This window comes from Eutrigla gurnardus (genome assembly GCF_963514095.1).
Source record: "Eutrigla gurnardus genome assembly, chromosome: 11".
Lineage (NCBI taxonomy): Eukaryota > Metazoa > Chordata > Actinopteri > Perciformes > Triglidae > Eutrigla > Eutrigla gurnardus.
Window position 1 is genome coordinate 18305700 of NC_139925.1, and position 24825 is coordinate 18330524.

At 43.2% G+C, this 24825-nt stretch overlaps 1 protein-coding gene across 1 annotated transcript in view; it reads right to left on the bottom strand.

The window, feature by feature from the left end:
• Positions 1–18843, bottom strand: part of arfgef3 (ARFGEF family member 3) — a 49189-nt gene extending 30346 nt beyond the window's left edge. Inside the window, exons 1-12 of the mRNA XM_084020928.1 lie at positions 18104–18843; positions 15976–16027; positions 11694–11775; positions 11043–11183; positions 7497–7565; positions 3801–3917; positions 3017–3062; positions 2020–2104; positions 1134–1238; positions 802–920; positions 318–565; positions 76–188 (exon numbers count right to left, since the gene is read on the bottom strand). Of these exons, the coding sequence (XP_083877054.1) occupies positions 76–188; positions 318–565; positions 802–920; positions 1134–1238; positions 2020–2104; positions 3017–3062; positions 3801–3917; positions 7497–7565; positions 11043–11183; positions 11694–11775; positions 15976–16027; positions 18104–18188 (1262 nt within the window). The 5' untranslated portion in view covers positions 18189–18843. The remainder of the gene's footprint in view (positions 1–75; positions 189–317; positions 566–801; positions 921–1133; positions 1239–2019; positions 2105–3016; positions 3063–3800; positions 3918–7496; positions 7566–11042; positions 11184–11693; positions 11776–15975; positions 16028–18103) is intronic.
• Positions 18844–24825: the final 5982 nt, after the last annotated feature.

Sequence of the window (24825 nt, forward strand, 5' to 3'; positions counted from 1 at the left end):
AATTCAGAAATATTAACTGCAAACAGTCAATTCTGCTTCCAACTTCACAGAACAAAAAAGAGAGGAGTTACTTACAGTTTCAGCAGGTCCAGGTGGGATTTCCTCTTTGAGAAGGAGCGCTTCCTGGTTTCAGGCTCAGCCATGCATGGACCAGCCAAGTCGTACAGCCGCTGGGGACTACCCAGAATCTAACACACACACACACACACACATACACACAGGGAAATAGATTCCAACATAATGAAACACTTTCTTAGACTTCAGTAAATTGGAAAGGGTGCTCTGGGAAAAAATGTCAGCAATAATCCTCCTCCCACCTCCTTCATGATGCGGATGGCCTCGGTGCGGTGCTGAGGAGGCGGGTACAGCAGGATCCTGTGGTAGAGCGACTGCAGCACCGGCTTCATCGATTCCACGCAGCTCACCAGACGTACAAGCTCCGCAGCGATGTAACACACGGTCCGCACTACCGGTGCGATCCTGGCGGGGGCGCTTGAGGAACAGCCGGACCCTCTGCCTTGATCAGATACCCCTCCGCCAAAGTAGTCCACCTCATGGCTAAATCCTGGCAGAGGAAAACAAGGAGGGACATGAAGCCGAACCACTAAAATCATGATGATTTTTAGGTTATGCTGCAGCAGAATAACCTAAAAATCAACTTCACCTATCACCTGTCAAAATGCATGTGTTTTGTGGCGTCTGGACTCCTCAGTTTCATTCCAACTGACTAAACTAGCTCGCAATGTCTTTTGTATGAATGCAAAGTTGCGCGAGCCACCTGCAGTGGTTAAATCCAGTTACCTAGACTGTGTCTGTCTGAGAGACGGTCCGGCGTCCCCGTGTAGCCGTGGTGGGAAGCGATTGTTTTGTCATTGACAGGATTTCCCATAATCGCCACGAGGGATGGACACAGCTGCTTCCTGGGTGTCGGGATATAATACGTTTTTAAGATCATGAACACATTACAATGCAGTAACATACAATATGGTGAGGGGTAACAAAGAAAAAAACAAAAACAAAACATAAAACTGACCATTATTGAGTTCTAAAACTAACTGTACAAAGGGCTCAAAATATAGCTCATCCAAACATTTAAATCAGATGGCTGACACTATTGGTGCTACATGTCTTACCACACAAGGTCGGTGAAACCTCTGGACAGGTGCATTGTGGGAGGACAGCTGCTGAGCATGGAGAGGATGCACTCCAAGTAGAGGAGCTGCAGGAGCTGGTTTTCACTGGAGGGTGAGAAGACACAACATTCAGTGATTCAGGTGAACATACCACACATTCAACTTTATTCTTATTAAAGGGCCGACGCCCAAAACCGCCCAGCACCAATGAGAGTGATATCTAATGGAGATGAGTGTTCATTATTATTCCAGTACAGCAGCTTTCTCTACTTCTCCTTGGTCTGGCACATCCTCCGTCAAGCTGTCAGAGCTTCCCTTGAATCACTAATTGCCCTTCCGGAAGAAATATTATGCATATTTGGAAAAAACGTGACATAGGGGTTTGCGTTTGAAGGATATACCCAGAATCTCAAACTGACTAAAACAGATTAAAACCATAAAGAAGCTAAAACCTGCAGATTAAAAGTGAACAACCACCACATCAGCTGGTGATGGAGACTGAAGACAATTCAATTAAGGACCAACACAGTCCCTGTAATGTCAGGTGAGTCTTTGTTCACAGTTTCAATCATTAAAAAGCAAAAGCAGCACGTGTTTACATTCCGTATACCTCCTGTAGCTAACGCAGCATAGAATGCTAACGTACTGCTGCTAATGTTAGCTCCACAGGATTTTAGGTGGAAACATTATTATACGTCTAACCGTGACGAGCTTGAACGCCACTAAAAAGAATTAAGACAATGCTGGTGTTGGAGGGGCGGGACTAAGTGAAGGTGCTGATGATTCACAGGCAAGACTCGCACTGAATCATCACCTAAACATTGCATCAATAGCAACAGAAGAAATAGTGTTGCATCATGTAATATACAGTCAACTACTGTGTTACCTGTCCACCGACTCCAGTTTTTCACAGAAAACTGTCAGAACCATCACCACATCTTCACACAAAGCCTGGCTGGTAGGAGAAATATCTGCAAACACACACACACATCATAAAAAGTTAATTCACAGGGCCTACTTTATCTCTATACAATATATACATCAAGTAAGAAAACAAAAAACATGGCTGTCCTGTCTCCTCATGTTTCTCTCCTTCTGACCTCTTTGTAATAAAGGAATGGTAACTGGATTTCTAGAGCACTTTCTGGTCATAGCGCTTTACAACACAATATAACAGCTAAGAAACTGTTTTTAACCAAACACTTAAGAAGAATAAAAGTCCACAGCCGTTAGCTGCTTCTTAGCTGCTGCTCAGACAGGATTCAAATGAGCGTATTCACCACCATGTTGAAGTATTCCTCTAACATTCCCTGTAAGGACTTCTCACGGTGGCCAGGATAAAACCACTATCAAACCCTAATAATCATCGACAGCGCTCACAGGAAGCTATTACACTTTATGGGGGACACCTACACAGTGTAATGTGATTTAATACCACGTAACTGTCCAGCCATAGATGTGTGATGCCTATACTGTACAGTTTGTGTTGACCCTGTAAAGTTGATACTGTAATTATACTTAGTGGCATTGGGTTCATGGTTGGTGATGGCATTGTTTAAGACTGCATTATATTCAGGAGTGTTGCAATTATTCTGACTTATGTATGCAAATGTAAGGATAACACACTTAAAACGCCTCTCAGTATAATGTAACCCAGTAAAGCACTACCTTTATATAATAAAAACGTAATCTAATTTACACATTAATGACAATTTCAACTGTATTAACTTTGTTAGGGTGGAATTCATGTTGTTTTGAGTTGTCATAGATTGATGTGTCCATCATATGGTCCCTGAGTGCCTTGTGTGCATGATTATAAAATAGAGGTGATTCCAGCCCTTGAGCCGATGAGGTGAAGGACGTCGCTGATGATGATGACGTACCTCTCCGATGCAGCGGTGGTGCGGTCACCTCGTCTCCATCAGCACCCTGTGGGGGAGCACACAACAGGAGGCCCGTTTACTGTGAGTGTGTGTTTTGTGTCAACACATCATTCATGGTGTATATGAAGCTGAGAGTTATTGTGTGTCAGTTTAACTGGTCTATATACAGAATACGATGACATGTATCGGTGTGTAATGTGAATGTACGTGTATGTTCACTACTAAAAGTACGTTAAGGAAATATTACAAATATTGCAATATTTGTCTCACAACATTTAACAAGAATCAATACTGTTTATCATACGTCAGTAGTGTTTATCTAATGACTCCTTATTACGCCTTTAATTAAAGAAGCAATCATTAATGCTTCATGCTCTTTTTGCAAAAAATTATAACTTTGTTTTTTACAATTTACAATGTAAAAAAAAAAAAAAAAAGCTGAAAAATAGTTTTGGTCTTAAAATAACTAATGTATCACTTCGCTGATCAAGACAATCATTACATTTATTTTCACTTTTAACCAACTAATACAACATTTCTTTTCTAGTTTTCTAAGGAGGTTTTTATTGTGAATATGTCCCAGGCTCCATGAACTAGTCTTCCTGTACTCATATAGTGTAATAGAAAGCTTTATTAACACCTCTGCTATGATGATAGTTCAGATAGGTGTGCAGACAGCTGTATATGTTTATTACTGTGTTGTTTATTACTGTATATTATTATTTGTGCGTGTCCGTATCTGTAACTTCTGTATAGTGTCCGGCGTCTTGCATGAGGGCGCCACCTCTTGTCTGTGTCGCAGCTGCAGCGTCAGGTCTCCCAGTATCTGGCTCAGCGTGGCTCGGACCGCCGTGTTGATGCTGCGCTGGTGACAGCTGGACACGTAGGTCTCGATACACACCTAAACACACACACACACGCACACACACACACACACACACACCTGTCAGTGTGTGATCTTTCTTATGAGTCACAAAAGCAGATCAGTTAATGACGCACGGTCCTGAGAAAGCATCGCTGAAGCATCAGCGAGATGTAAGGGAGGTTTCCATGGCGTCACACGTTACCTTGGTGACCAGACTAATGAGAGGGAGGGGGCAGGGGGGTGTATTGTCAGTGTTTCTGCAAGATTAGAAGGTCACAGACCGAACCCTGTGGAAGAGGGTAAAGTCGTCAGCTGAGTGACACACATGCTGCTCAGCTTCCACACACACACACACACACACACACACACACACGCACACGCACACGCACACGCACGCACGCACGCACGCATCATATTAATTCGATACAATGACTTGCAAAACATTGGGTGGATTTGGCTTGACTGTAAATGAAGGGATCAATTACATTAACCGCTAAATTAAAGAGGGATTGTTCAACACCACAAATCCTCACAGAGGTAAACTGGAGGAGGGTTTTAAGGGAAGAGGTGGAGAGCATGACAGCAATACAATGCAATTTATTTCACTACTGAATCACTGTTATGTCATCCGAGCACGGAGGATGTGAGAGTTAACAGGAGCCTCATGTAGAGCTCCAAACAAAGACCATCTCAATTAGGCATATTCAGATTTTAAGTCTTGGCATCCTCTGGGACGTTTTCCACCTCCGCCACCTGCGCCTAATCAATCACAGATCAATGCATCCTGTATAATTAGCAGCATGTGTGTGAGATGAAAATGAGAGTAGGGAGCCGCCTCCTGCTGTCTTCCAAAATTAAAACTTCTTGTAGCTCTGGCAGTTTTACCTCTTGAAGGCAATTATTGTTGCTGAATATTTCTTTTTAATAGCTACAGTTTAGTGTCAGTATGAATGTGAATATTTTAAACCTACAAAATGTAACTGGAGTGCAAGCGTTCCCTTGCGATGGTGTTATGATCCAAGCAAAACAACAACATTTTAAAAAGATAACAATTGGTATTTTATATGATCAAACGAGAAAGGAAAACCTGCAGCAGTTAACACGTATTGCCTGGAAGTGGCAACAATACCATGTCATGTCTTTCCTGTCCTCTAGGTGGTGCAGACTGGCACGAGCAGAATCGCTCTGACAATGACAATCGCGTTAACAGAGAATCTTTGCTAAACACGGATGAATGAGCTTGTGAGCTACAAACCACGTTCACGAGGCAGCATGTAAGAAGTTGCACAACGCAGTTAAACTCATTGTAGGTGACAGGAATGATCTGGGAGGGTGAAAATTACTTTTCATGCAGGGCTCTACAGTAAGGGTTGCTAGGTTACCACTGCCAAGCACCAATTCTTGGCATTTTTTTTACATTTGAACTATTAAAACAGACAACAAACAGCCTAAAATAAATAAATGTTGATATTGGGGCTAGGGTTACGAAAATTAAATTAAAACATGTAACAACATGTACAGAAGACAAAATATAAGGTGCCTAAAACTGGCCATATTTTCAGTTCCGGCAACCAACAGGTAATGCCTTGCTGCCAACTTGGCAACCACTTTTGTTGTGTTGAGCCCTGTGTACCACTAATACCATCATATCGGTTACATGACAGGTGTTAAAGTATTAACCTCCAGCTCCTGATGGTTGAATAAATCCCTCAGCACAGCCGATCCCTGCTTTAAGCACCTGTTGTGAGCCTCACTGTCTGTATGGGATGCTACTGATAACAGAGTGGTGCTGACAACCTCTCCAGTCACCCTGAGTTATGAACCAACATAAACAGGAACACACACCAGATGGCCCGGGTCCATTAACATAACATGTTGACCAGGGTTTTATGAGCCGTTAATGGACGTCAAACATACAGGAGCCGCCGCTGCTGCTGCTGCTGCTGCTGCTTCTGCTGAGGGAAGTGGTGTTACAGGAAAACACTCTACAGATAACAGTCTGCTAGTTTAGGCATTTATCCAGATAAGAGGGCTGGCTGGTGGTTGTCAGAGGTTGGTGCACCTGCAGAAGCTTGGATCCTTTTTTGATTTTATTTTCTTGATTGTTACAAAATGTTTTCGGTCCTTCTCCGGAGAATTATGAATATGATTATATGTCACATATTCACCCCGCATACAGTAGTCTTTAAAGATGGTTTGCAAAGTCTGTAACTTACCTCTTAAATTCTAATATGATCCAATTTATTGGTGAAAAAAAAGCTTAATACTAACTTTTCCACACCGGTGCAAAAACATCAGCTTTTGTTTGCAGAAACTGAAAATTAGTCACCTTATATTTTCAGTAATTAAGACTCTATGCAGTTATACAGCAGCTTAATTAGGTTTATCTCATACTTTTGAATTGTGTTCAATGTGTTTGCCGCTAATGAAAATGAAATGATATTGCAAAGCTACATGCAGATGTTTCACTCTGCACCCTGCAGGACAGCAGGACTTGATTAATGGCTGTATTAGGCTTTTACAATGATGGTCATTATGTTCCATTGACCTCTGGCATAAGGACTCATTTAATCTGCGGGATGTCAAAGCACTGCAACCACTCCGAAGGAACTGCTGCACATTCTCAGGCAGCATTGGACATTTATTATTTACCCAAAATAATGAATGAACATTGCTCACTTTCAGGACTTTCTCGCTGTCAACAAACACTACCAGTAAGAAGTTTTACTGTGAGTTCATTTTCATGTTTAGTACAATGTTTTGTAGCTTTTAAGTGTCATACCAACATTGTACAGGCACTAGTGAACCTCATCTTAGTTTGTGCAACCAAAACAATGGAAGACACAGGCTTGTTATGTTGTGGTGATTCTCCCTTCAAAAGTCTCTTGTTCTTCTTCAAACAACAGCCCATCTTTATCCCTGTGTGTGTGTGTGTGTGTGTGTGTGTGTGTGTGTGTGTGTGTGTGTGTGTGTGTGTGTGTGTGTGTGTGTGTGTGTGTGTGTGTGTGTGTGTGTGTGTGAGTGTGACCACTCATCTCAACTTTCTGAATAATTGATGAGATTACAGCATGAGACGAGGCCGGACGGGACAGAGCCAAGCCTCACCTTTAAAAATAGATCGAGCTCATGCTCTGCTTGCTTTGTGAATACTTCACTGTCCCCTGTTTTTTTTTTTAAGGACCAATGCTAACTGCCATTAGCACACACTCACAAATGGGAATCAACCGCTGTGCCCCCTGAGCCACAGCCGTGGTAAGCAAATGGACGAGGATGTAAAATAGCTACTACAATACCACATTTGACTCTATTTCTGACTTCATTAAAGGCTCAATTCACTTTTAAAACAACTATTCCCTGTATCTAGTCCATCCAAGCATTCTCGTCTAAACCAACAGAAACCAAAATGATACACCCTCGGCTGTATCTCAGGCGCATTTTCAAATACAGTTGTCTTCAACAGTCCCAACAGCAGCTGGACGAGGAATGTCAAATATGAATTTCTGCATCTTGCTGATTAGTTTCGCTCCGGCAAACATAAAGTCGCTCTTCGTTGCTGCATATAAAATCTCACATATCTGATGCAGAGCTGCATTAAAGAGATTCAGGCTGTCTCACCTCAGCAATCCGGAGGATGGAGTCTCCGTTAATGTCGAAGTTTGGCGAGTAGGTAATACACAGCAGGACCTTCACACGGGACACAGAAACACAGTTTTCTACTTTTAAAAAGTAGTCAGTGATGAATCATCCAACATTCTTTAATTGTTCTTTATAATAATGAGGAAATAAATGTAACACCTCAAGGGAAAAGGACTGATCACAATCATAAGTGTGTTATCAACTTGAATAAAACTGGAAAAAACACAACATGGGGTGATAACAGAGCTCTAAAGAGGCTAAATTACTGGAAACCATCAAAGACAAAGCTGAAGGCAAGAATGGTCTCCATGCAGATCTATTCAGCTATATGGTGCAGAACAATCCATCCATCCATCCATTTTCTTCCGCTTATCCGGTACCGGGTCGCGGGGGCAGCTGCCTGAGCAGGGACGCCCAGACTTCCCTCTCCCCGGACACTTCCCCTAGCTCCTCCGGGAGGACCCCAAGGCGTTCCCAGGCCAGCCGGGTGACATAGTCACTCCAGCGTGTCCTGGGTCTTCCTCGGGGTCTCCTCCCGGTGGGGCATGCCTGGAACACCTCCCGAGGGAGGCGTCCAGGGGGCATCCGATGCAGATGCCCGAGCCACCTCAACTGGCTCCTCTCGATGTGGAGGAGCAGCGGCTCTACTCCGAGCTCCCCCCGTGTGACGGAGCTCCTCACCCTATCTCTAAGGGAGCGCCCCGCCACCCTGCGGAGGAAGCTCATTTCGGCCGCTTGTATCCGGGATCTTATTCTTTCGGTCATGACCCAAAGTTCATGACCATAGGTGAGGGTAGGAACGTAGATTGACCGGTAAACCGAGAGCTTCGCCTTTCGGCTTAGCTCTCTCTTTACCACGACGGACCGATACAGCGACCGCATTACTGCAGCCGCTGCACCGATCCGCCTGTCAATCTCGCGTTCCATCCTTCCCTCACTCGTGAACAAGACCCCAAGATACTTAAACTCCTCCACTTGAGGCAGGAACTCCCCCTCAACCTGGAGGGAGCAAGCCACCTTTTTCCGGTCGAGAACCATGGCCTCAGATTTGGAGGTGCTAATCCTCATCCCGGCTGCTTCACACTCGGCTGCAAACCGCCCCAGGACATGCTGGAGGTCCTGGCTCGAAGGAGCCAACAAGACCACATCGTCCGCAAAAAGCAGGGATGAAATCCAGTGGCTCCCGAACCAGATCCCCTCCGGCCCACGGCTGCACCTAGAAATCCTGTCCATAAAAATAATGAACAGGACCGGTGACAAAGGGCAGCCCTGCCGGAGTCCAACATGCACCTGGAACAGGTCTGACTTACTGCCGGCAATGCGAACCAAGCTCCTGCTCCGGTCATACAGGGACCGAACAGCCCTTAGCAGAGGGCCCCCGACCCCGTACTCCCGAAGTACCTCCCACAGAATGCCACGAGGGACACGGTCGAATGCCTTCTCCAAGTCCACAAAACACATGTGGACTGGTTGGGCAAACTCCCATGAACCCTCGAGCACCCTGCGGAGGGTATAGAGCTGGTCCAGTGTTCCACGGCCAGGACGAAAACCGCATTGTTCCTCCTGAATCCGAGGTTCGACTATCGGCCTAATTCTCCTCTCCAGCACCCTGGAATAGACTTTCCCGGGGAGGCTGAGAAGTGTGATCCCCCGATAGTTGGAACACACCCTCCGGTCCCCCTTTTTGAATAGAGGGACCACCACCCCGGTCTGCCAGTCCAGAGGCACTGTCCCCGACTGCCACGCGATGTTGCAGAGACGTGTCAACCAAGACAGCCCCACAACATCCAGAGACTTGAGGTACTCAGGGTGGATCTCATCCACCCCCGGTGCCTTGCCACCGGGGAGCTTCTTAACTACCTCGGTGACTTCAGCCCGTGTAATGGGTGGATGAACCTCTGAGTCTCCAGCCTCTGCTTCCCCAATGGGAGACGTGTCAGTGGGGTTGAGGAGATCCTCGAAGTATTCCTTCCACCGCCCGACGATATCCCCAGTCGAAGTCAGCAGCTCCCCACCTCCACCGTAAACAGTGTTGGTGGGGGGCTGCTTCCCCTTCCTAAGGCGCCGGATGGTTTGCCAGAATTTCCTCGAGGCCGACCGATAGTCCTCCTCCATGGCCTCCCCGAACTCTTCCCAGACCCGAACTTTTGCTTCAGCGACCGCCCGTGCTGCAGCACGCTTGGCCTGCCGGTACCCGTCAGCTGCCTCGGGAGTCCCCCGAGCCAACCAGGTTCGGTAAGACTCCTTCTTCAGCTTGACAGCATCCCTTACTTCCGGTGTCCACCACCGGGTTCGGGGATTGCCACCACGACAGGCACCGGAGACCTTACGGCCACAGCTTCGAACAGCCGCGTCAACAATGGAGGCAGAGAACAAGGTCCATTCGGACTCAATGTCCCCAGCCTCCCTCGGGATCTGGTCATAGCTCTCCCGGAGGTGGGAGTTGAAGACCTCCCTGACAGAGGGTTCCACCAGACGTTCCCAGCAGACCCTCACAACGCGTTTAGGTCTGCCAAGTCTGTCCAGCTTCCTCCCCTGCCAGCGGATCCAACTCACCACCAGGTGGTGATCAGTTGACAGCTCAGCCCCTCTCTTCACCCGAGTGTCCAAAACATACGGCCGGAGGTCAGATGACACAACCACGAAGTCGATCATTGACCTCCGGCCTAGGGTGTCCTGGTGCCATGTGCACTGATGGACACCCTTATGTTTGAACATGGTGTTCGTTATGGACAAACCGTGACCAGCACAGAAGTCCAATAACAGAACCCCACTCGGGTTCTGATCGGGGAGGCCGTTCCTCCCAATCACGCCCCTCCAGGTAACACTGTCGTTGCCCACGTGAGCGTTGAAGTCCCCCAGTAAAACAATGGAGTCCCCGGTTGGAGCACTCTCAAGTACCCCTCCCAAGGACTCCAAGAAGGCCGGGTACTCTGCACTGCCGTTTGGCCCATAGGCCGAAACAACAGTGAGAGACCTATCCCCGACCCGAAGGCGCAGGGAAACGACCCTCTCGTTCACCGGGGAAAACTCCAACACATGGCGGCCGAGCTGGGGGGCTATGAGCAAGCCCACACCTGCTCGGCGCCTTTCACCGCGGGCAACTCCAGAGTAGAAGAGAGTCCAGCCTCTCTCAAGGAGTTGGGTTCCAGAGCCCAGACTGTGCGTGGAGGTGAGCCCGACTACCTGTAGCCGGTAGCGCTCTACCTCCCGCACTAGCTCAGGCTCTTTACCCCCCAGTGAGGTGACATTCCATGTCCCCATGGCTAGAGTCACCGTCCGGGGATTGGGTCGCCGGGGCACCCGCCCAGGACAGCCACCCAAATCCCACCGCACCGGCCCCTTCTGAACCCTCCTGCGGGTGGTGGGCCTACAGGAGGGCGGGCCCACGTCGCTCTTTCGGGCTGTAGGTGCAGAACAATAAGTATATATATTTTCTTTTTCTAATTTCACACTTTCTATGTAGAATATATTGAGGACCTAACATCAGGGTTTGAGGTATTTTCCCACATCGCCAAGCTTTACCTTCATCACTTCCACCTGCAGGTCTTCGTGGAGGGACGGGGTGACTCTGATGGCCTCCAACATCTGGCTGAGCAGCTGCTTCTCCAGGACCTCCGCCTCCACGCCGCCTCCGCCCACGAACCTGTCCTCACACAGGAGCTTCTGATTGGACGAAAGGCAGAGGGAAGAGAGCTTCGTGAAGCAGCTGCTTCCCTTATGATGTCCAAATAAATCAATATTGTATACCTCATTTTCTGTTGCACCAAACGTATACAAAATAAAACTGCACTTGTTTGCACAAGAGTGTAACTGGATGTCAGTGCTTCGTCTTTTTTTTTTTTTTTGTATTTTAAGATTTTTCAGTGTGCAACCAGCTCGAGAGGTAAATGGTAAATACTAAAGAGGGATTGTTCAATCATATTGAGTCATATAGCCGGCAAAATGACCTAATAATGCGAGTTATCTGGTCATTCTAGACCAAGTAGCCATAGCAACCAAACCCAAAGTGTGTTGAGTTGAACAAGGAAGCATTCTACTGATTTTATGTTTTTAAGTTGAAGTTGTTCCAAGCCACAGATTCATTGTAGCACCAGATACATGAATGAAGGCTAAGGAACAAACACAAAGTGGGAAGATAAATAACCTTCACAGTTCAGCTGTACGTTCCATTACCTGCATTCCAGTAAGCGCCGTCTGTCCCAGTTTGGTGTTTTTAGACTCCAGCGCCATCTGTAGTGGCAGCAGACAGCGTTCTCTGGAAGCACATAAGCAAAATCACGTTATAGCATTATAACATTGTAGCTTTCAGCTGTTTGGAGATTGTGGGTTTAATCGTCTGAATATTTCTGACTCAGAGTCACAGTGAGGGTAGAAATAATGTTGGTGGCTGACTTCAATTCAGATTGCAAAGACAAAGCTGCCACCATCATTTGCTGCATATCATTTTTCAAATCTGACCTTGAATGATATTATATAATATATAAATATATATATATCATATCATATCATTCAAGATCAGATTTGAAAAATGATATTGCAGAGGAGGAGATGGGGATCATACTGCCATCCTCCTCCTGGCTAAAGGACGACCTGTTCTATCCCCCACTCAAGAAAAAAGTTGTTTAATCATGAAGATTATCTTGTTGGACACGTGTTAAAAAGTTAGTTGTTTGTTTTTGCCACTGATCTTATTTTCTGCAAAAATAAAAAAATCTGATTGTCCACGGCGATGGTAACTTCTGGGGATGGCCTACAGAACTATGTCAACCTATATATAACTTAAATCCAATCTGCAGCCGGAAATGTTCACCGTTAAAGCTGCTGTTGTCCCACAACGAGTATTTAACAGGAAGTGAGACTTTGGATGACTGAGGCAGGACAGATCAGCACAATATGAGAAGCCCTCAGTCTTAACCTCCATCATGAACTCCAGATCCTCCTCCCTCCTTCCTGCTCATAGTGATACTGTATATGTACTTCAGGTTTAGTATATCAAATCCCAACTTGAGCTTCTGTCCACTGACTTCACAATTCAGCGACTATAGAGACACACAACTTTCACATCAGGGTCTTTTATATTTTAACGTACAGGGAGAGTGGGAGATCATATCTGTGTCTTTTTAACACGAGACTTTGTGCCTCGATCCACCCGGACACAGAGATATATCACGGCTGATTGTTATGGGACTCAGTCATGCAGACAGTGTCTTTGGGCTGTTCGTGGCAAGCAGAGACTGAGAGCCTGTGATAACCAAGTCCCCAGGAAGAGCACAGGGCTTTGAAGCTAATCTTACAGAGGTGCCAAACCCTGATTACCGCGCCTGTCGTATGAGGACATTGGCCCAAAACGACTCATCCACAATAGACTTACATTGGGAATGTGGCATTTGTAACTCAGCAGATATTTTATTTTTTATAGGTTAATCAACTTGTCAGTATTAAAACTTGATAAGCCCTTATTTAAATTAACTTATTTATGATTTTAATTAAATAACTGAATCCAGAGGTATTTTCTTTTTTATCTGTTCATGTGAATGAGACCGAGGCAAGACTGAGGGCTGAGGGCTGAGGACTGAGGACTGAGGGCTGAAGACTGAGGGCTGAGGGCTGAGGGCTGAGGGCTGAGGGCTGAGGACTGAGGACTGAGGGCTGAGGACTGAGGACTGAGGGCTGAGGACTGAGGACTGAGGGCTGAGGACTGAGGACTGAGGACTGAGGGCTGAGGGCTGAGGACTGAGGGCTGAGGACTGAGGACTGAGGACTGAGGGCTGAGGACTGAGGGCTGAGGAGTGAGGGCTGAGGGCTGAGGTCTGAGGTCTGAGGACTGAGGACTGAGGACTAAGGACTAAGGACTGAGGACTAAGGACTAAGGAGTGAGGACTGAGGGATGCAAGGCGGCAACCACTTAAAGGAAACCCTGGTGCGGTTGCCCTGAGGGCCCGTGGATATGCAAGATTGCTGGAAGATTAGGGTCATTTTTTCTGAAGTCGAACTTTGTCCTGCTTCATTCACCACTGAGCAACCATAGGAATGGACAGGGCCTCCAACGCTTTGTCCCGTTCTCTTTAGACATCCATGGTGATAACATGCTACAAGCCAATGGAACGAATACGTGAAACAGGCATTTCTGCAGACACACCAAGTTCACCCCGTGCCAAAAATAATAAATGATCTGTTGCCAATGTTGCTTGTTAACTCGTTATATTCTTATGTTGTTTTTTATTGTCCTTGTACATTTTGTCTGGTTTGTTCTTTCCAATTTGCTTCTAATTCTATATTGATGGTGTGTAGTAGGAAGGATTTTTTCCAGCTCTGGCTCATCACTCAGGAAGTATTCAAATAATTAAAAGAAATACAAATTACTTCTCTCAGTTAAAAATTAAATGTCTGCGTAACCACATCCTTTTTGCCCTAAAACAAAACACAGTACTGGAGAGTCAGTAACAAAGCCCCAGCTACTGTGTTTGATTTATTTTTCCCTTCCTTCAATCTTTCTTTGGCGTGTTTCCTGCTGCACACTCGCTCACACGCTCGCTCTCTCTCCCTCTCGTTATTTGTAGCGGGTCTCCGTGCTCTGCTGCTGATAGCAAGCCGGGCTTCATCTCGGAGCTCTCAGGCTGATCTGAGCTGTCACAGCTACACCGGTTCAAATGGGACGGCAGGGAGCTGCGTTTGGCAAACTACCCAGCAGATCCCGACAATGAGATCGGACACTTTTTATGAGCGAAGCCACAAAGAAAACAACGCAAGCATGAGAGTATCTAGCCTCAAAAGACACAAAGGAATCTGAAAAGAAAGAAAAAACATCAGGACGAGAATCTCAAAGTCTACAGCAATACATAGAATGAACTGTTTCAAGCTGTGCGTTTTCTCAATCAGAATGATCATTATAATGAGGGTGTCCCATAGCAACTATCCTTCAGAAAGAATCAACGTGTTTTCCTGTTTTGTTCCATCAGTCAGTTTGTATAAAAGTAGATGTAATCATTCAAATGGCTGAAATCTCTTTCATGGAGACAGAGGGGCAGACTGGATGAGAACCATCGCACTACATTGGAAAAGACATCATCATCATCATCATCATCAATATTTAATCTAATAACTAATAAAACAACAGAGGTTACTGTATGAATAATTCACAGCGTGTTGATCTGCAACAGCATCCAGAATTTATGGCCCCTTCATCTAAAGCCAGCAGCCACCAGCATGCAGCTCTCCATTCACTCCACATTTTACAGGTTATACTCCTAAACCAACAGAGCACACTTCAGTCCCCATACACAAGAAGATTTCCATGACAACGCACGCAAAAAATATTGCTGTGTTCCCACAACGGAAAATGTTGGAAGGAGATAATGAACCCAGCGCTGGCAACCAGACAGTGTTGGAAGGCCACAGCGTTTTGGCTGCAGTCACTGTGAACAGCTTGCTGCACAAATAACCAGTTCGATTTTCTCAGCATGATTTAATGACACGCTCCTATTTTCACCGGTGGGTCATTGATTGTCGTTGTTAATCACTTTCACCAAAGCTTTTAAAATCCCTATACCAATGTTCTGACAATTCCAAAAAATTGGAAAGTTGGATTTTTAAATAAATCTATCAACAAAAGTGAGATCAGGTGCTAAAAATACAATCGTCACTGTAGTTGAACTGTTAATTGGGTCTTAGATTTAAATGTGAGGAACTCTGGCACATAATCAACAGCTTCTGTTCTTTTCTTCTCACTTAATATTTCTCGCTCGTCTGCGAGGCGGCCGTGAACTGCTGGGATTGTACTACTGCCTATATCATTTAGAAATACTCAGTGAAAATCATTAAAAATCAGAAATGATGACCCTTAGGTGCCATTATAATGTGCAGGTTTGATGTAAAGGTCTCCCCCTTTACTTGTAAGGCCAACCACTTCTTTGAAATAGTCATTTCTTTTTAAAGTTTCACAAACTAATATTTGTTACAGGGCTGCTGTGTTGGATTGATTGTGTCTGAATTAATATACTATCTGGCAATTATACTTTAGTAGTGTTCCAACTGTGTTCAAACTGAGTGAAGTTCATCACTGAAGACACAATACTTGCATCACCTTCCCCGGGAATAATTTGATTATTCAAATTAATTCAAATGATAGATAGCGTGTAAATTAGAGATGTGAAAGCCACATAGCTCAGAGAGGAACATTTTCCATTTCAATATTTGGTTATTCCTGTATCTGCAGTAAAGAGACAGGCTGAACAGGATCTGTAGCTGTGAGGCAACGCTAACTTACCTTACCACTTAATTCAAGCATTCCCTGGTCTAACAAACCTCCTGGCAGCCAACGATCAACAGCTCTTGCTGTTTCTTCTCAGGGTTCTGACAGGCTTGTTGTTTTTTGCTTGTTGTTCAGTCTTTTCTAACTTTGAGTTGAAGTGAAGTGAAACAGACAGAGAAACTGAACCTGTATTGTTCAACTTACCGAAGCTGCGAGGGGGAAACTTTGGCTGATCCGTTATGAGACTCCAGGGTTTCTAGAATTTAATGGGACAAAGATAAATAATATACAAAACACTGTGATTAATAACACAATACTATTTAACTAAACCAAAAGAAAATGCAGCTCAGGAACACCAGGAACATTTTCTTTCATGTACAAAAGTCTGGTTCCACACACAAACGCTAAAGTAATATTCAGCAGCTTCCTGCTGACAGAAATTCTCACTAAAGCGCCAAACGTCCCAGACAAATGCACTATTTCGTCCTACTTGATTATGTTTATTAAAAACGACATTGCCCAGCTGTTTTAGTACATTATTGAGACTATTTTACTTAAGGATAAGAATACCTGAAATGAGACAAATGCAGCCTAACTCCAACCATAAACTTAAAAAAAAAATAAAGAGTATCAAACAGCTTAAACGTAATGCTGTGCAGCATTTAAAAGGAACAGTATATCATGTTAAAATGACCTCAACTGTATCTCAGGAGCCTAAAGAAATGCCACCTTGGCTTATTTCTTTAAACAAGAGACATGCTACTGTTTTCATTGTAGAAACTTGAAATAAGAAACTTGCTGATGTCTCTAAATAAGTAGCATGAATCTCCCGTTACTCTGCGCAGGCTGTCACGTTGCGTACATGTTACAAGGTTAAATGTACACTAGCCTTGCCCTTTTACAGTATATTTCCATAAACGTGACTGTATGTGTGTCTAAGGTGTGTTCACTTCGGTCATTTGGCAAAAATAATCTCCCAATTATAAGGTTTAATTACGGACGTGACATTTTAAAGATAAAATGCATGGGGTAGTGTATGTTATAACTTGCATTTGCATGCTCTATAAGGTTATTAGGTTCAAACATGCCCTTGCATTGTGTGCATTAACTCAGTGTGTGTGTGTGTGTGTGTGTGTGTGTGTGTGTGTGTTTAAGATTAAATGACAGTGCCGTCACCATCAGCACAATCTGGTTCTCTACTTGCAGTCTCAGAGAGTTGCACCTGCGACCAAAAGGTCAGGCTGAACCATTGTGCCTTTTAACAGTAACAATATCCCTGTGCTTTTTCCACACGCCTGTTTGTAAGATTGTTTCTAACCAATAAACTATGATGCATTCTGAATGCTGTTTCCTGCCTCACTGATGAAAACATCTTCTGGGCAAAGCACTGAAATGTGCAGACAGAAAGTAACGAGACTTCCAAAGAGTGTCTATTCAAAGTTGCAAAACCTTTTGTTCTTGATAATGGTTCTTCGTGAACTCTGTGTATTCAAGATCACGGGACTGATTTGAATTGGAACAACCCTTTTAGTGGGGTAAGAGAGGACTAGCGAGTCAGCAAAAACGTCAGCATCGATGATTGCTTTAAGACCAACAGCCTCACGTCTTCGTTAAAAGCACAAAGAGTAAGCACTATAGAGGGAGCTGTACTATGCATGATGTCATTCTATGACTGCCTGTGAAATGGCAGCCACTTAACATTACACATAAAGCACCAAACTCTGTATTTAGACATGTGTAGTATACATGAACACCTGTGGTAGTCAGTAGTATTCTTATAGTGATAACTGCTTTGTATGCTTTTTATATTCTCTGAGATCACTGAATATGTATAACCTGCCCCTCAATAATCTGAGCAGTGCAAAGTGTAACCTGAAAGTCTGCTAGAATGGTGCATTCGAGTGTCATCAGGAAAATTGGCTTTCTTTATTGGAAGTTGATGTGATGATTGTTAAGCAATGTAAATGATTCGATTTAATGTTCAGCTGTGATGGTTGATCCCAAAGAGCCTTAAAACAACAGCAGGTGTAGCTTCTCTCTCTTGTTTTGAATGAATGGAGCTTCTCACCGGCACATGGACGCGGAAATCCCTTCCAGCGCATCAGCCTGTGAGGTTAACCGCCTCAAATAAACCCTCAACTTCCCATAAGATGTCGTGGTTTCTTGCGACATTTCTAGACAGCCGTTTCAGATAGAGGCCTGTGGGATTAGTGTAGCTGCTCCGTGTTTCCTAGAAGCTAGCAGGTGAACTAAGATCCCCCCCTCCATCCCTTTGACAGCCTCCTGCAGACGGAGAGCCGGGAGGAAGGTGGGTGGGCTGGCGTACACTTACCGCGGGCGTAGACGCAGGCATCGCGGACAGCTTTGTGCTTGTGGCCGGACGCGTCTTTCTGCACCTTCCGCAGGATTTCCTCCATGCTGGCTCCAAAGAACGCGCGGACTTGTGATCTCAAAAGGAGACACACGCCGGGGAACGTGGATCTGTGTCCGTGGCAGCCTATTTTAAGGGTGCAGTGACAGCGGCAGCATCCCTGACCCCCCTCCGATGAATGCGATGATTCATTCCCAACGACCGGCCAATGATGTCAGGCCAGCCGCCAACCCCTCCGAAGGTGGGAGAAGGAAGCTTCTGTCTGTTTTCCCTTGTTATTGTTGTTGTTGCATAAATCCGCCTCTATGGCTTCCAAGAAAAACAGTGAAGATCACAGGACGTCTGACAAACACTCATCATTAATTGTCAGCCATCCAGCAACGGATAAATACAACGAATATACGCCCTTCTTTCCTCTTCGCCAGTCTTTTAACCCGAGCACGACCGTGTTTTGAAATCCGTTCCAGATGATACCTGTGTTCTTTACGGTGTCCAGGTCCGGTTCCTGTTATCCCTCGAATCAAGCGGCTTGCACGCGAGGAATGCGCCACAGCGCTACGTTGAGCGTTCTGCTTAGAAAGGGAGGATGTTTCTCTTATCAGGCAACACGGTATTTACACCGTTTCCCCGTTGGGAAGCTTGAAAGTGCGGCAGGGATCGTGGAGTCACTGGAATGGGATTTCCTGGCTCCAGGTGTAGGAAGGAAGCGAGCTCAGAAAGCTGCCTGTGGGCGTTTCTGACTTTTCACAAGCGCCATCATTTTTACATACTCAAGTAAACATACATGATGAAAATGTTTTGTGTCTGTTTTCTGTTTTAAAGTGAAAGTCATATCCCTGATGCCTGGCACATAATCGGAAAGCTTAGTGTATACTTAACAACATAACTATAAGTGTGATAGCAAAAGGCCTAAAATATGGAAGCCCATTTCCGCCACATCAGAAATATAAAGACAATTTCTCAAATTAATGACATAGTATCTCAAAATAGAGAGACGCTTTATCAAAATACTGACTTATCTTCTCAAAATAATCAGAAACCTCAAAATAATGACATAGTATCTCAGAATATTACACCGAGTAATTATTTGGAGAAAGTCTCTCTTTTTTTCTGACAGTAGCAGTAATGGGCTTCCATAATAACATGATGAATTTACAACTAGCTGTATGAATAAGCAAAGTTGTTCGTATTGTAGGAAGGAGAACAAAATTATGACAAAGATGATAAAGATACAAAAAAAGAGCTAACTAATGATAGCATGACGATAAAGCAAATATAGCCAAAACCAGGATAGCATGCAATGTGCCTGCAGTTAACATTTAGTTAGCAGAAATGTGACAAAAAATGAAGTATGTGCAAACATGATGGTAACAAAGTGATTATTTTAATTACTTGCATTAGGAGGGATACTCCTCTGGTTGCAAAACGAAGTCTGTTTGTATGGAAGACTATGAGAAAATGACCCTACTTCTCACTTTATTTATTACCTCAGTAAACATTGTAACCATGAATTTGGTCTTAATCTAGTTTCAACCATCAGTGGTTTGAAATGGTATACTTCCTGTCTCCGATGTGGATAATGTTCACCTATTTGCATAATACATTTGTATTGTCTTTTGCCAACATAACATTTACACAGATAAAAGCCATATTTAGCATTATGAAAAAAATGTGTTAGCTATGACGTTCACAGATATTTCTTGCCAGATTTGAAGCAACTTCCATAGGAATCAACAGGGTGCCACCTTCTATATATATATATATATATATATATATATATATATATATATATATATATATATATATATATATATATATATATATATATATATATATTCTTCTTATACATCCATGGGTGTGGTTTGATGTCCGACTACACTCTGTAACTGTTTGGATTGGTTTGGCCTTCCCTCCCTTCTTCAGATTATGGGTTTCAGTAATGCACCTGGCTGGTCCGGATGGATGGTAGACTTATTCGGCGTACAGTATGCTGACACCAGGTGATGTATTGTTATATGTTAAGCTACCCAGCAGTAGGCTATATAAAGTAGCCTCTTTTAAGTCACAGTATCATCACTTACAACTTGGTTTGTATGCATGTGTTTGAAAACACTTTGAAAACACATGTCAAAAACTTCCTCTTATCAGTACAACAAATAGAATGTGACACTAGCTTTTCATTTTAGATTCAATCTTATAAGTAGGCCACAACTATCACAACACAAATAAAAAAAGTCAGGCTCCTTTGTGTGGTCCAAAGGCCTACTGCAGATATAAATGTTATGTACAAATTTATTATAACATTTATCTTTTGCAAATGTCTTTGGTGACCCTTATAAAATCTCCTGTGACCCACTTGTCGGTCCCAACCCAGTCTTTGCAAATGTCTTGTCTAATGCAACAGCCCTGCAGGAAAAACACAGTTTTATGAGGTGATTAAAATGTATGGTTGCTGTATTTGTTTATTGGCTGCATCTCACTGAAACTATAGGAGAAGAGTCATCATATTCCGCTGTGAATTCCTTGAGCATGTTTTACAGTAACATAACAGCTTCACTGAACCAGATGTCCCGCAAGTAATGACGTGAACACAAGGTGTCGCCAAACCATATAAAACACATCTTTATGATTATTTTAATGTGTAATGTTGAATTCCTTCTCGCTTTTGCTCCATCATCATTCTCTTCAGACATCTTGTATTCCAAAGACTTTTTTTATTTGGCCTTGTCCAGCTATATTTAAGATATTTAATACCCCAAAGACTGTTTAGCACAGAGTCAGAACCCTAGTTGTTGGTATAGTTCCTTCATGAGACTTGCAAGAGTTGCATTTAGCAAAATGAGTCACACAGGCTCAAGTCAGTAGTTGTGTAGCTCATTTTAGGTACATTTAAAAAATAAAAAGACATTTATGTTTCTACATTCATGTGTGTCACCCTGTGTCCACCTGATGGCAGTGTTGGATAGAAGACTTTCTACTGTTTCAGGGACAGCGATCATGATTATGTTACCCCCTACAGCTAGAAACGGAAAATGTGTCTTTACTTACTTGTTACATTTTAAAATTGAACTTTAGTGAGTTCACTCAAATGAAATGATACGTTCTCACATAGCCACACAATAATCAGTCATTGTTATCAACCAGTTCTGTCTGCTTTCTTTTCCCATCAATACTAAAGTTTTAAACCAGTATGTATATACATATATATATGTAACAAAATTAACATAATGAAATTCTGCAGGGATTTGAACAGAGGAACTCCTGTTGACAAGGCTTACTTTTTCTAGTTGGTCCAAACTGTTAATATCACTTCGATTGACTCAAATTGTTTTTGGTTCAAAATGAAAAAAGAATATTTAAAGAAAAATAGTCAGTAAGCAAGTATGTTTGAGACACATGGTGGGTAAATAATGTCACGAAATTAACTGATATTGAAATGCTGCAGGGATTTGAACTCAGGAATTGCTGTTGACAAGACAGACACATTATAAACATACATTTTCATTTCAATTTCATCACCTGGCTTCTTCTCTATGAGTTCACTATGTTTCTGCTTTTCCATGGTAGACAAGCGTCATGTATCTGACATAAACACAGCAGACAGCAAGGTACCACTGGGATTCAAACCCAGGATCTCCTGTTTACAAGACAGGTGCTTTAACCAACTAAGCCACAGTGCCTCTGTGGGACCTGCTTTCTCTAAGAAAATTGAATTTACTAAGCCTTAAATTTACTAATATGTGTAAAATCAACATAATGAAATTCTGCAGGGATTTGAACACAGGAACTCCTGTTGACAAGGCAGGTAGCCCAACCCACTATAATCATTTATCTTAATTTGAGTTTCATCAGCTCTATTGTGCTCAATGAATTTTGGATATTTTGTGCTGGAGATATGTGTACACGCTTGACATATTAATTTCAGTCAGTGAGGCACCGCTGGGATTTGAACCAAGGATCTCCTGTTTACAAGACAGGTGCTTTAACCAACTAAGCCACAGTGCCTCTGTGGGACCTACTTTCTCTGAGAAACTTGAATTTATTAAGCCTTAAATTTACTACTAAAGTGACAAAATTAATAGGTTAATGAAATTCTGCAGGGATTTGAAGTCAGGAACTCCTGTTGACAAGACAGAAATTTCAAACCTCTTTAAAAAAGGTCTTCCATCCAAATTCACCACCTCCATCTTGCTCAATTATTGAATTTGGATACTTTTCATTTTGTGCGGAAGATAGGTGTACATACTTGACATAATGACTTCAGTCAGTGAGGCACCGCTGGGATTTGAACCCAGGATCTCCTGTTTACTAGACAGGTGCTTTAACCAACTAAGCCACAGCGCCTCTGTGAAAGCAATTTTCTCTGATGTTTCAATTGTTACTTTCTTCTAGTTGGTCCAAACTGTAGATGTTCCTGGGGTGTTTTATACGAGAAGAGAACAGCAAGCTGTGCTGCTGGGATTTGAACCCGTGACCTCCTGTTCATTAGAAAAACTGGAGTTCACTAAGCTTTGAATTTACTAATAATGTGACAAAATTAACATAATGAAATTCTGCAGGGATTTGAAGTCAGGAACTGCTCTTGACAAGAAGGGCAGCCCAACCCACTTCAATCATTTCTCAACATTGCAATTTCATCAGCTCCATTGTGCTCAATGAATTTTGTGCAGGAGATAGGTGTACATACCTGACATAATCATTTCAGTCAGAGAGGCACTGCTGGGATTTGAACCCAGGATCTCCTGTTTACAAGACAGGTGCTTTAACCAACTAAGCCACAGCGCCTCTGTGAGAGCAACTTTCTCTGATGTTTCAATTGTTACTTTTTCTAGTTGGTCCAAACTGTTAATATCATTTCGATTGACTCAAATTGTTTTTGGTTCAAAATGAAGAAAGAATATTTAAAGAAAAATAGTCAGTAAGCAGGTATCTTTGAGACACATGGTGGGTAAATAATGTCACGAAATTAACTGATATTGAAATGCTGCAGGGATTTGAACTCAGGAATTGCTGTTGACAAGACAGACACATTATAAACATACATTTTCATTTCAATTTCATCACCTGGCTTTTTCTCTATGAGTTCAGGATGTTTCTGCTTTTCCATGGTAGACAAGTGTCATGTATTTGACATAAACACAGCAGACAGCAAGGTACCACTGGGATTCGAACCCAGGATCTCCTGTTTACAAGACAGGTGCTTTAACCAACTAAGCCACAGTGCCTGACCTGCTTTCTCTAAGAAAATTGAATTTACTAAGCCTTAAATTTACTAATATGTGACAAAATCAACATAATGAAATTCTGCAGGGATTTGAACACAGGAACTCCTGTTGACAAGGCAGGCAGCCCAACCCACTATAATCATTTATCTTAATTTGAGTTTCATCAGCTCTATTGTGCTCAATGAATTTTGGATATTTTGTGCTGGAGATATGTGTACACGCTTCACATGTTCATTTCAGTCAGTGAGGCACCGCTGGGATTTGAACCCAGGATCTCCTGTTTACTAGACAGGTGCTTTAACCAACTAAGCCACAGCGCCTCTGTGAGAGCAATTTTCTCTGATGTTTCAATTGTTACTTTCTTCTAGTTGGTCCAAACTGTAGATGTTCCTGGGGTGTTTTATACGAGAAGAGAACAGCAAGCTGTGCTGCTGGGATTTGAACCCGTGACCTCCTGTTCATTAGAAAAACTGGAGTTCACTAAGCTTTGAATTTACTAATAATGTGACAAAATTAACATAATGAAATTCTGCAGGGATTTGAACTCAGGAACTGCTCTTGACAAGAAGGGCAGCCCAACCCACTACAATCATTTCTCAACATTGCAATTTCATCAGCTCCATTGTGCTCAATGAATTTTGTGCAAGAGATAGGTGTACATACCTGACATAATCATTTCAGTCAGAGAGGCACTGCTGGGATTTGAACCCAGGATCTCCTGTTTATAAGACAGGTGCTTTAACCAACTAAGCCACAGCACCTCTGTGAGATCAACTTTCTCTGATGTTTCAATTGTTACTTTTTCTAGTTGGTCCAAACTGTTAATATCACTTCGATTGACTCAAATTGTTTTTGGTTCAAAATGAAGAAAGAATATTTAAAGAAAAATAGTCAGTAAGCAAGTATCTTTGAGACACATGGTGGGTAAATAATGTCACAAAATTAACTGATATTGAAATGCTGCAGGGATTTGAACTCAGGAATTGCTGTTGACAAGACAGACACATTGTAAACATACATTTTCATTTCAATTTCATCACCTGGCTTCTTCTCTATGAGTTCAGGATGTTTCTGCTTTTCCATGGTAGACAAGTGTCATGTATTTGACATAAACACAGCAGACAGCAAGGTACCACTGGGATTCGAACCCAGGATCTCCTGTTTACAAGACAAGTGCTTTAACCAACTAAGCCACAGTGCCTCTGTGGGACCTGCTTTCTCTAAGAAAATTGAATTTACTAAGCCTTAAAATTACTAATATGTGACAAAATTAACATAATGAAATTCTGCAGGGATTTGAACACAGGAACTCCTGTTGACAAGGCAGGCAGCCCAACCTACTATAATCATTTATCTTAATTTGAGTTTCATCAGCTCTATTGTGCTCAATGAATTTTGGATATTTTGTGCTGCAGATATGTGTACACGCTTGACATATTCATTTCAGTGAGTGAGGCA